The sequence below is a fragment of the Papaver somniferum genome, chromosome 7, assembly GCF_003573695.1.
Source record: "Papaver somniferum cultivar HN1 chromosome 7, ASM357369v1, whole genome shotgun sequence".
Lineage (NCBI taxonomy): Eukaryota > Viridiplantae > Streptophyta > Magnoliopsida > Ranunculales > Papaveraceae > Papaver > Papaver somniferum.
The window spans coordinates 218,846,613-218,858,695 of record NC_039364.1 but is presented as its reverse complement, the minus strand read 5'-3'; the positions used below and the strand labels follow the sequence as shown (position 1 = coordinate 218,858,695).

The following is a 12,083-nucleotide window of genomic DNA, read 5'->3' as shown; positions in this document are numbered from 1 at the left end:
TGTCTACTGTTTTTATTATTTTGTTTAAGATTCCCTAATTTTAAGATTAGAACATGCGGGAGATGTTGATACTGTTCTAAGATGAGCACTTAGATTTTCAAGTATGCTGCCTTGAACAGTACAAATATTAAGATTTTTCTTTTTTAATTTTGATTTACGTGATGAGCCAATAAAAACAAGAAAACTATTGTTGAGACATCACATTCTAATATAGGGGTTTCACCTAATAGGACAAATACGGGTCATCCATAAGTAATTTTAAAAACCCATTATCTAAACAATTTTACAATGACTAAACAACCCCCTTACGTGGTTAGTACTAATAATCTAATTAACTAATAATTAGATTGATAATATTTTTTATATAATCTAAAGACTTAAAAGGCCTAGACAAATAAAACTCTCACGTTGAATGGTGAGGAAACCCACACTTTCTATTGGCCAAAATATGTCTTTTTTGAGTTTTGTGAAACGAGTATTCTGGTGAGGACACTTGGCAACGTATGATTGGTTTAGGAAAAATAGGAAAAGAAAAAGAAAAGAAAAAGGGAAAACAAATTCGGTTTGGAATCCAAGCCATGAAAATTTGGAATTCCTACATAATGTAACAACTCAGTCGGGCTAAAATTTGGAAGTAAAAAACGTATCCATGTTAGGAAACTAAATCTAACTGAAGAGGAAAACCTAATAATGTATATAAAGACTAATAAAACACCATCAAGTACTACAACATATCAAAACTACGATCAGAGCGCAGGTGTTTTACAAACTCCGGCAGTTTATATAGGGGCAATGACAATAATGACAATAGCCGTAATAGTTGTATGGTTTCTTCAAATGTCAGGGACAATCGCAAAACATATATTGCCAGTTGGCAACCTAGACAGAATGTTGATTACACCTGTGCAAAATTCTCCAATGGCTTATTCAGCCAGGGATATACTAATCAAATATCCACAAACTCTTTTTCCTTTTCTGTACGGCACTCTTTTTTCTCAGACTTCTAGAATTCTTAAAAAGAAAAGGCACGATACCTGGAAATAGGGTGTGCGACGGACGGACGGTTGCGGATTAGGAATCACCCGCAATCAAACCGTCAAAGTTGCGGATTTGGAAAATTGAACCGTGACCGGCCCAATCACCCGCGAATTTCACATCCGCGAATCAGCGGGTAATGTAGACTGGATGCGGTTTAACCGCGGATTTAGTCACAAGGAAAATAAAATAAAAATAAAAGTAAACAAACAAAATCGATAAGAGAATTTTTGGACATGCTATGCTAGGCATTACATCAAACAACTTGGGTGCATAATAATGAAAAACAAAATAACTAGTTTGGAGTAGAATCAGTATTTAGGGACTAATAAGCCGAAAGGAGAATTCCATAATGTAGTTATGAACACCATTCAAAAAAATCAGATGGACTGAAACTAACCTGAAATTCAGCGAAGGGGAACTTCAGTTCGTTTCATTTCAAAGCAAACTCCATTAGGTTAAATAGTAGAATACATGGCACCAGCTGGAGGCTCATAAGCTTTGTTTTGCGGGCTTTATTTAACTGGACTTTATCTTCTTTTTTTTATAAGCTACGGTGCGGGTGAATCCGCGGATTTACAAAACCAACCGCAATCAAACCGCTAAACCTTGCGGATTTGAAAACTCACCCGTGTCCGGCCCAAAGACCCTTGAGGATTAGTTTTCATCCGCAATTTTGCGGACGGTTGCTGATGAAATCCGCGGTTCCGGATTTTATGCACACCCCTACTTGGAGATTAGACAACCGACTATAATTTAAAAAGGAGATCTTGAATTAAGGCGTGTTTGTAAGCCGAGGCTGCGAGCCCATACATGTTTTACTTCTATCCAGGGCTCAAGCCCATAATTTGTGTTGGTACATCTACGAAAATCCACGATGAAATTTTAAACTTTTAAATCTAGATTTGTGCTCGTGTTACGTATCGGGTATATTTTTTCTTTTAACTTGGTGTATGCAGGGCTTTATCCCGTCCCGTGGCGATGTATTTTTGATTTGACTCAAAAGGAAAGCCTAACTTACCGTGTTTGGAATTTTATAGAAGTCGAAAATAAATTTGGAAATCGAGTACCTATCATATTAGGACTCTCTTTTCCAAATTAATATATAAAGGGAAAAAACTCCACACATATTCTCTGCGAAAATATAAAAAAAAATATTAATAAAGTATGCATATATTCTCCACATATTTAATTTATTTGTCTCGCCACATCAAATTAAAAATACATCGTCACGGGCGGGGCGAAGCCTCACGCACACCAAATCAAAAATGTACCGTCACGGGGCCGGGCGCAGCCCCGCGCACAACAAATCAAAAATACATCGCCATGGGCGGGACGAAGCCGCACACACCAAATCAAAAATGCATCGCCGCGGGGAGAGACGAAGACCCGCGCATACCAAATTTTAAAAAAAAATGCCCGGTGACAAATAAAGCTCTCACGTTGAACGGTGAGGAAACCCTCACTTCCTATTGGCCGAAATAATTTTTTTTTTGAGTTTTGTGAAACAGACGTTTTGGTGTGGTCACTTGGCAATGTACGATCGGTTTAAAAAGAATAGGAAAAAGATTAAAAAAAAGGAAACGAAATTCAATTTGGAATTTATGACGTGACATATTTAGGAGATGACACCTGACAACTTTTGATTGGTTTCAAAATTATAAACTCAAAATGAAAACCTAACTTTCCGTGTTAGGAATTTTTTGGAAGTCCAAATCAAATTTGGAAATCGAATACTTACCATATTATCCTTTTTTCTAAATTAATATATAAAGGGTGAAAAATCCACATATTTCACATATATTTTTTGTGAAAATAATAAAAAAAGTAATTAAATATGCACATATTCTCCACATATTTAATGTATTTGTCCGTCACACCAAATAAAAAATGCATCGCCATGGAACGGGACGAAGCCCCGCGCACACCAAGTCAAAAATGCACTGTCACGGGGCGGAAAAAAGCCCCGCGCGCACAAAATCAAAAATGCATCGTCATGGGGAAGGACGAAACCCCACACACACCAAATCAAAATACATCGCCACGGGACGAAACGAGGCATCGCGCATACCAAATTAAAAAAAAAATGTGCACGGGCACAAATCTAGTTAGTGATAAAAAATCATATCAAGTGATTTTGGTGGGAAGAAAAAGTTGAAAAAATGAGAAACTTTGGAGATTTTTTTCTAACTAAAACTCTAGATTTTAAATCACCCAAGCAATGTTCTTTTTATTTCTCAAAATTGATGAAAGTAAGTAAAAAAAATTGAAATTTTTAGTTTTTCAGAGCGGTTTACGGTTGGGTTTTTCCTTCGTAGCTAACCGTAAGACAAATTTACGGTTAGGTGATGATGAACTCTTAGTCGTAACTAGGTAAAATTAGGAAAATCTAATTTTAAACCAGTTACGGCTGGGTATTTTTGGTCGAAACCCAACTGTAAATCAGTTACGACTGGTTTTTTTTTGTCGAACCCAATTATAAAACAGTTACGGTTGGGTTTTTTGTGATCGAACCTAACTGTAAATCAGTTACTGCTAGGGTTTTTTTTTGGTCGAACCCAACTGTAAACACAATTACGATTGTTTTTTTTTTTTTTTTTTTTTGAGGAAAACCCAACCGTAACTGGTTCTGAAACCTAACTTTTCTACTGTTTCAATCAATCTAACCATTTCAGATGCAGTTGGTTTGTTGACTACCATCACTTCTATCAATATGCTTCTTCCACATCTTTAATAGAGAATTCAATCGACGATTATAAGTTTTTCGAACCGTCGATTGATCGAAGATGGTGAAATGATTTTGATTGAAAAAAAGGAAGGAATGATTTATGGTTGATGAAGGAGAGGAAGTTATGAAGAAGAAGAAGAAGAGGAGGAGGAGCAGATCTTTGAATGAAAAGTTGAAGGTTATTTTAGACATTTGGTATTGAATTAAGAATACCTAGAACCAATTTTTGGGTCACTAAAAATCCAAATGAAGCCCCTTTTCATTGATTTTGTACTAGCAACAAGCTTTGCTTTTTTGCAAAAATAATTACAAGTTTTGATTCATCCCTCTTCTCACTTGGCCACATGAAGGTTGTTATCACGAGTTTAGGTCTTATCAATTCCAATTGCATCTCCCAAATACGGTGATGGTCACTTGAGATCTTTCTGTCCTTTTCATTTTTTCCCTATAACCCGGCTTTTTAGGGCTAAATGTTAAAGCCTTCGTGTTCGTGATAGTCGTCGTATCAAAATCATTGGGTCCATATATATTGGGTTCGTGAGAATTTCTAGTATCGTTGGAACCATCATATCATAGGTTCTATGTCTCTGTATAGGCAACCTATAAATACGTTGAGTGTGAGTGTGGGGACGTCTATCTGGAATCATAAAGTTGCTGGCAGCAAAATTGCGGGCCTAAGGAGTGTGGCCTTCAGTGGGTGATGCGCATTAACTTCCATCGCACACGCTCACCGTGGGTGATCCAGAAAGGATTACAGTCTGGCTAATGTTGATAGAGTGGGATGTGAAGGGCATTTTGTCTCGAAAGCGTGTTGTAACAGTATCGTGATATGGAACTGGTGAAAGGTATATAACCTATTGGACACCCATGTTGATTTTCAAGGGACTGTTTCATAATTGTGGACGATTGCGATTTGAAATTAACCACGAAAAACGAGTTTAGTATCCGTTGCTGAAGGCACTGAGTTTAGTCAAGCATGGGAGTTTAAAGAGTTACAAGTACGTAGGGTAATTCTTATTGTAGTAAACTTGCTTCACCATCAGTGTCAGAGGATTAACATGGACATTAGCATTATTGATTTAAGAAGTTCTATAACTTTAGGCACAAACATTTTAGTAACTCAAATTTCAACTGAGGGACATTCACGAAAACCTTAAACTAGACGACATAAGAGTTGCAACACAGCTGATAATTATGTTACTGCGATGATTAGATTTCCATTTTGCTTCTTGTTCAATAAGCATAAAATTTCAGGCCGCCCCCTGACAGGAAAAAATAATTGCATCTTGGTGATAGTGGGTCTGATAATGCAAGTGATATAGGTCGCTCGAGTATAGATGCAGTAGACACAGGATGTTGTCTTTCTCTCCAAGTGTTGTTGTCTAGTTGTTATAAACACTGCCAGATTGATGGAAATAATATACGCGGATCTACAAGTACAGAACAGAGATAAGCCATCAAAAGAAACAACATTTAGACTTCTCTACGAATTGATTCAATATATATATATATATATATATATAAGCTTGTAATAGGAGAAAAATGCGAGAAAGCATACAAGCATAATTTGGCAAACACTCATACAGGGTATAAGCAAGCACCTGATTATATATCAAAAAAAATTCCCACTGGGAGTTGGTTTCTTTCCTCCAGTAACCTGTAAATCATCAACACTTATATTTGTCCGAAGACGCACACAAGAATCACTGGAACTCCGGCCATGTGTCTGTATAGATGTTGGTGGAGAAGGGTAGTGTTGCTGCTGGTCAAAATGACATGAAAAACATGTAAGAGTGTAGTCTCAAAAAGCAAGAATGTAGCCCTTCAAACCAAAAGTAGCACTTAGGAAACGCTCAATTCTGTAAGAAATTTATATGGTACAAAAATTTCAATGTGGAGCAGAATTTTACCTGTCTGATGATTTTATTACTGTCTATCTCCCTCATTGTTCCATATTGTGGCGTTGGTAGTGATGTTGAAAGTAGTAACTCCCCGAATGTGACTTCTCCCGATGAACGTCTTGGTCTGGGTATATCTCTTGGATTTGTTACTTCTGCGGCTACATATTGTCGTGATACAGTTCAGAATAGAGCAAGAATAGTACTACACTTACATTTGGAATTCAGAAACAACTCATTAACCAATTCAAGGACTGCAAAATATTGAAATTATGCAAGTAGATACTCAAAATCTTGGTGCTGTTTGCACGGACAGATTGATTATTCATGTTGCACATGTCTATTATACAGATATATTCATGCTTACATTCAAATGTTGCCCAGGAATTATCCCACGGAGGTGCGGTGGATGTGATCTTTCTTGCGCCCTCTTCATATCCTCCATGTTTAAAGTCTGGTACTTGTGATGTCGCCCTTGGTGGAGGTATTAGAATCCCCTTTGTCTTCATATCTAAAGATCCCTGCATAGTAGTCATGGCAAACCCTCTCAGTACAAAAATAGAAAACTTGAATTCTTGATAAAGCCAGCACTGATTAATTGTGATAAAGAGTCATCATTACCGTATGAGATCTTGTTACTGAATAAGTCGTTTGTGGCATTTGAGAGTTGTTGCTGGATTTTCTAGTATCGTTTGGTCCCTGGTTGAAATCTGGTCTATGGCTCGGTTGTGTTGCTTTCCTTGAGACCCATCTTTTCTCGTCATACCTATTTGAAGGGCATACCGTGACAGTTTTAGTACATCATTCATAGTTTAAAACTTAATCTTTATTTGAAGGTAGGAAATCAATTTTTCTGTTTACATACTTAGCTCGAATGAAGTGTTCAATATTACTCCTATCATATGATGGTGGTAGTTCTGCTTCCCAATAACTGTTCGACTTTTCGTTACCCATCTCTACAAACATTGATTGGCAACATATTAACAACCACAAGGTCACAACATTATAAGTGTAGCCTAAACAGTTCTAAGGAAGCATATGCCATTTTTCATGAGGCTTATATAAATTGAAGAAGAAACACAAGAAGTACATATTCATCATTCAGAGAGCTCATGGTATTGTACCAAAAGCCAACCTGATACAAATTTGTTAGGACACCAACACACCGTACCACCAATACGCGTGCATGGTAGAGAATGTTCTTACCTTGCATAAACGAAATTTGATCCGGTATCCATGTATCCAAGGTTGCAGACCGGACCTATTGTAAAAAATAGTAAATCTTACTGATCAGAAACTAAAGAATACAATCTAACTGATGAATGCAGTAACTTCTCTAGCTGGCTGTTAATTCCACTTCTGAAATTCTAAGGTTCCTAGCAAGTATAAGCAAAGATAGTGCTTCAAGTAAACATGAATACTCAAAAGACCAAGGCAACGTGACAATGGTTATCGGTAAACAACTGTATACCTTAGATATATGCACTCCAAGACTTCTATGTACACCTGAACATTGTATGCAAATAAAGATTCCTAGATTCACACTTGCCCATCGCGGAGCCCTGAAACATGATTAAGTCAGAAACTAAGCATCCAGGCAACAACATGTAAATTTTTTTTCTAGAAACAGTCAGAAAAAAGGTACACACCTTCCTTTACAATCCGCACACTCCTTATTCTCTGGAAGCCGTAAAAGACTCTCCAATATCTGCACAATACAGAATCCACAACCATGGTACATGATTAGCATAAGAATTGTGTAATGTGATGAGTCCTTGACTCCTTGAAATTTGCATGCTGTTCTAAGCCAGGAACTCGAATAAATTTAAGCAATTGATCAAAATCTGCATCTAAAATTGCATGAAGCAACCAAATTTCAAACACCCAAAAGAAGCAAATTGTATATAAACTAATCCATAAGAACAAGAGCTAATTGCAAAACCAAAAATCTACAAAACGGCATTAGTTTTGGTAATGGGGATTAATTAGTTTACCTTTGTATGTTTAGCATTGAGCTCCTTGCTAATGGCAGCTTTCCCATTCATGTTTCTCACCTTTCTGATTCCTTCAAAATCACAGAATTCAATCAAACCAGAAACAAAGAACTTAGGAATTTTAGAGAGAGAAGGAAAGCTTAAAATTTGTGTGTTCAGGCGTTGTTTATGGAAGAAGAAGAAAGAAAACCGTTAGCAGCTGGAGATCTTAAAACAAGGTTTGTCGGACATGGGTAAATATAGGCTGTGCATGTAGGGTGTGTTTTAGCGATAGAAAGAGTGGTGTATAGTAGGGTCCCCAGCATTGATGTTTTGGCGGGTAAACAAACTTCGCCAGAATCCTGGAGAATTGAGATGTGCCATATACTGTAGACGATTCCAATTGTCCAATGATCCTAATTTTCACAAATGTCCTCAGCTTGATGTATATGCAGAGATCAAATTTGTGCACACTACTTCACAAGGTTACAATGTATCAAGTGCACAATAAAACGGGTTGTTTTTGTTTTTGGACAATACAATTTCACCATTGTCATTCTTTAGCTGCAGAGTGCGCACCGTCGTGCACATATTGATCAGGTTACTTCCGAATACTGATGTTCTCAACTTTAAGTAAAGAAAAAACTAAAAGAATAATAGTACTAGTCTTTATTTTGATGAAAAATAATTAGAAACAGTACCCCAGAAATTTGTATAATAATGCTAGTTTTCCTCTAAAGTTTAAATATATTATCATAGTTGATACATTGGTCCTTGGTAGGGTCGATGAGTGCATCTTCCAGCCCTAAAAACATTCTGTGATACAAGATGATGATGATGAGGGAAACTAAGAGGGAGACAGTGCATTGTGATGCCCATTGATATTGATGATGTATTCAGTTGGCAGTGTTTCAAGACAACATGAATCCCGACCCACACACACCTACTCTGCAACTTCATTATGTTGGAATTTGTAAGGTACACAAGATGTATGTCTAAACAGGTTTTGTAATATCCTCCTCACTTTCTCTTTTAATGGCCATGACCAGGTCATCGCGCTTGGTGTTCTGACCACAAAAATGCAGGAAAATGATAGAGAGCACGATGCTCGCCACTTGCTTATTTACTCATAGGGAATTTTGTACTCATTAGAGCATCCAAAAACATATCCAAGTTATATTTGGCTTTCAACTATAGCATTCAGGCAACTACCTCAGTGAGACAAATCAGACAGAATTCAGAATCTTAAGCGTATAAAACATTTACATGAATGTGCCAATATAAATCCTGAACATGTCTGCATTAACAGTATGTGTGGTTTTAAAAAGTTGTTAACACAGCCTCAGACTAGTCATCTGGGAAGCCTAAAAACCTATTGATAATTTTGGCAACTGGAGTGGCATCTCCAGGCATGTAAGGTATCAGGGTTTCCAACTCCATGCTTCTAATGGTCTGATTGAGCGTTTGAGGACGACCATAAAATAGATGCTTTCTCTCTGCTAATTCTTCGGCTAATTCGCATTGGTGATTGTCCATCAAATCCTCATTTACCACTACAATTAGGGGTTTACCCAACTTCAAGGTTTCAAATATGCTTCCTGAACCTGCATCATAATTAGAATTCATTTTCGTGAATAGCAACATGTCTCAAACTATAGTCGAAGTATAGCAGCTGATAACTTGTTCAAATTGTTTGGACCTAATTTCAGATAAACACGGACTCCAGTTTAGTACTCAGTATATAGAAGAATGCTTTCTTTTTGTTCCTTTTTTGCTTAATTTATGTATGCATTTAGCTTATCTTTATGCTATGAAATTTTGTAAATCATAGAGTTTTTCTTATCAATAATACGTGTGATTAAGCAAAAAACAATACCAATTTTGTAAATCATAGAGTTCTGAAACAAGTAGTCAAAATCAAAATTTCCATACTTCTAAAAACTATAAAGAAACTGATGGAAATTAAAAGTAATTGCAGGGGGTCCAATGTGGATCCTAGTTTGCCCAAGTTTTACAAGTACATTGAACTAATCTTTCGAATTAAATTGTTCACTACCAAATCAACAGTTAGGGGTCTATGAAATAGCCGTAAGTGCCATTGATTAGCCAACCGAGACAGATAGTCATAGAAACAAATTGCACAGTATAATAGAGATACAGTGGCATATAGGTGGTACTTTGGCAGTCGCATGTTTGAAGAAAAGATACAGCTGAATATGATCTCACCTGCATGACTGATCACAAGAGATGCTGACTTAAGGTAGTCTGCAATGCTTGATGAAAAAGTGAAGTAATCCACGACGAGGCAACCCTCTTCTCCCATTGACTGGATACATCACAACAGCAAAAAGAAATGAGATGTTAGCTAATGGTATTGGTTGGCGTATCATGGGTTAGTGCATGGTAAGCATGTAGATTTGACTCACAGAAAGGTTGATTAAACAAGAATGAAACATTTACCAGGAAACTTGAATAACGATTCAGAGTTTTACCAACCTATCACTTTTGGTTACCCAAACTCATGACTGACCAAGCAATACCAATTGAACAAGAGTTGGAGAGAGATGCGAGACAGAGAGCTAGGATGTAACTAAATTCAGAAAATGCAATAAAGGACAAGGATCTAGCTCTAGAAAGTAGAAAGAGTTGTCTGGAAACCAAACCAACATTCAAAATGAGTTACACCAACTGCGGGAAAATGCACCAACGTTCGAGATATCTTTTCAACAGTTGGGGCAAAAAAGAATCGACAGTTCCAAGTCTACTACAGACCTACATTGTACTCCAGTCCTTGAAACACCGCCAAACGAGTCAGGTCTACTAGAGTAATTTCACATGCACTGCCTCAAACAGAGAAAAGGTGCAGCGTAATATGGCAATGGCAATGTGAATGTTACAACATGAATGAGAGTAGGAATATGTAATAACGGAATTAGGAACAGAAAATGAGAAGTATAAAAGTTAGTTTGAACACCCAAGTTGTTCAAAACAAAAGTTGAAAACGACGTAGACTAGTTTTGGTGTAGCTTATGACTTAAGAGAACTTGTTCAAACAGAATTTCTAACAAGATTAGAACAAATAATCCAACCCACTAGTGAAAATTGATCATTAACAAGTAAAATTGAACTATTCAGAGAAGAATATACACATGGCAAGACAATAGTGAGCTTTCATTTATTATAGCTAGAAAGAACAGGAAGAAGTAACACGAATAGAGCATAGAAATTAAAGTAAAACATATATATGTACCTTTGCGGGAATATAGGATCCTCTACCCATTTGAATGGTAAGATGAGTATAACCTTTCCTTGACAGCTCTTCCTTCACTTCTAGAGTATCAACAGCTTTAACAAGAGCATCAAAACAAGTTGTGCCAACCGTTACAAAAACTGTTTTCTTTGTTTTCAGACCACTATCATCATTCTCTACTCTTTCTTCCATTTACCCTGGAGTTTTCCAAATCTCAATTATTTAGTATTGCCACCCATCACGCCATCACACAAACATAAATTCAAAACCATATGATTTTAAAAGCATATAACTTCATTGATCAGTTCACAATTGCATAAACTATCAATCTTACAGACCCATTTGTTTGGTGTACCTATAAAATGGGGTTTCAACCTGTTAAGCTAATGTTGTACATTCAAAGCATTTCAAATTTATATGTTATACAAATGAAACTTTGATAGCTAGAATTATACGTCTGTAGATAACTCACAAATATCACATGTAACTTCAGTAAAACACATATATCCTATTCCATAATTTATTGATAAAAATATTAGCAGGCTACTCCTTGGTAGAGTAGCAGAATCATTCATCTCAACCTATCAATTGAGTATATGTCTTAAGCACAAGGAATCACAACTGTAAGGTGAGGGGTACCACCATTGAACTATGCATTAACAAAACAAAATGCATTAAAAATGGCAAATATGGACCATCAATATGAAGACCCATTAACCAAAGACCTTAAATAAACAAAATCAACTGATTAAAACCTCTTTAAAATCCAAAACGAAAATGAAATCTAAGGCATGTGACCATTAGTTCATTGAGACATTTTATCAAACAGCAGCAGAGCAATGCTGTTTCCTTTTAGTAATGTAGTAAATCTGAGAAATAAAAAATACCTTGAAGAATGAGTAGAGAGAGATTGAAGCAGCTGTGCTTTTTGAGTTAGCGTGATATTCGAAATTTTCGAATGAATTTAGCAAAATCCGAAATGTACAAAAGCTTATAGTTCTTTCTGAAATATCAATCTGCTAATTCTGAATCCAATCGATCTAGCTGCTATTTCGAGGTGATCTGTTTTTTTAGTTGTATTTGATTGAAATTGATCATCAATTTGATTGAGAATCTCAAACTTTCTCTGATTTTAGATGAATTTGACTACGGTGATCTTCTCATCTCAAGAATCCACCGAAAAAAAAGGAGAAAGAAGA

At 36.5% G+C, this 12,083-nt stretch overlaps 2 protein-coding genes across 3 annotated transcripts; both read right to left on the bottom strand.

Moving 5' to 3' along the window:
- Positions 1-4,762: 4,762 nt before the first annotated feature.
- On the bottom strand, positions 4,763-7,835 carry LOC113293369 (probable ADP-ribosylation factor GTPase-activating protein AGD15). 2 transcript variants are annotated; one of them, XM_026542025.1, is made up of 10 exons: positions 7,656-7,835; positions 7,311-7,369; positions 7,133-7,223; positions 6,868-6,922; positions 6,527-6,617; positions 6,283-6,427; positions 6,029-6,182; positions 5,674-5,822; positions 5,365-5,525; positions 4,763-5,193 (listed from the first exon to the last, which is right to left on the bottom strand). In XM_026542025.1, the coding sequence occupies exons 1-9, from the start codon at positions 7,704-7,706 to the stop codon at positions 5,376-5,378; spliced, it is 945 nt and encodes a 314-aa protein (XP_026397810.1). In that variant the 5' UTR covers positions 7,707-7,835; the 3' UTR covers positions 4,763-5,193; positions 5,365-5,375. The 2 variants fall into 2 exon arrangements, with proteins under 2 accessions (XP_026397810.1, XP_026397811.1); XM_026542026.1 differs by having other exon boundaries at positions 5,365-5,522.
- Positions 7,836-8,794: 959 nt separating this feature from the next.
- On the bottom strand, positions 8,795-12,072 carry LOC113299594 (UDP-N-acetylglucosamine transferase subunit ALG13 homolog). Its single transcript, XM_026548649.1, has 4 exons — positions 11,772-12,072; positions 10,885-11,081; positions 9,861-9,960; positions 8,795-9,238 (listed from the first exon to the last, which is right to left on the bottom strand). Exons 2-4 carry the CDS (start codon positions 11,074-11,076, stop codon positions 8,982-8,984), a joined length of 549 nt encoding a protein of 182 aa, XP_026404434.1. The 5' UTR covers positions 11,077-11,081; positions 11,772-12,072; the 3' UTR covers positions 8,795-8,981.
- Positions 12,073-12,083: the final 11 nt, after the last annotated feature.

Coding starts and splice junctions, on each gene's coding strand:
- LOC113293369 (XM_026542025.1), bottom strand. CDS start 7,706: ATGAATGGGAAAGCTGCCATTAGCAAGGAGCTCAATGCTAAACATACA. Junction 6,183..6,282: donor CAGTAACAAGATCTCATACG/GTAATGATGACT, acceptor ACTACTATGCAG/GGATCTTTAGATATGAAGAC. Junction 5,823..6,028: donor TTCCTGGGCAACATTTGAAT/GTAAGCATGAAT, acceptor GACAATATGTAG/CCGCAGAAGTAACAAATCCA.
- LOC113299594 (XM_026548649.1), bottom strand. CDS start 11,076: ATGGAAGAAAGAGTAGAGAATGATGATAGTGGTCTGAAAACAAAGAAA. Junction 9,961..10,884: donor GATCCTATATTCCCGCAAAG/GTACATATATAT, acceptor TGATGTATCCAG/TCAATGGGAGAAGAGGGTTG. Junction 9,239..9,860: donor TCTTGTGATCAGTCATGCAG/GTGAGATCATAT, acceptor ATTATGATGCAG/GTTCAGGAAGCATATTTGAA.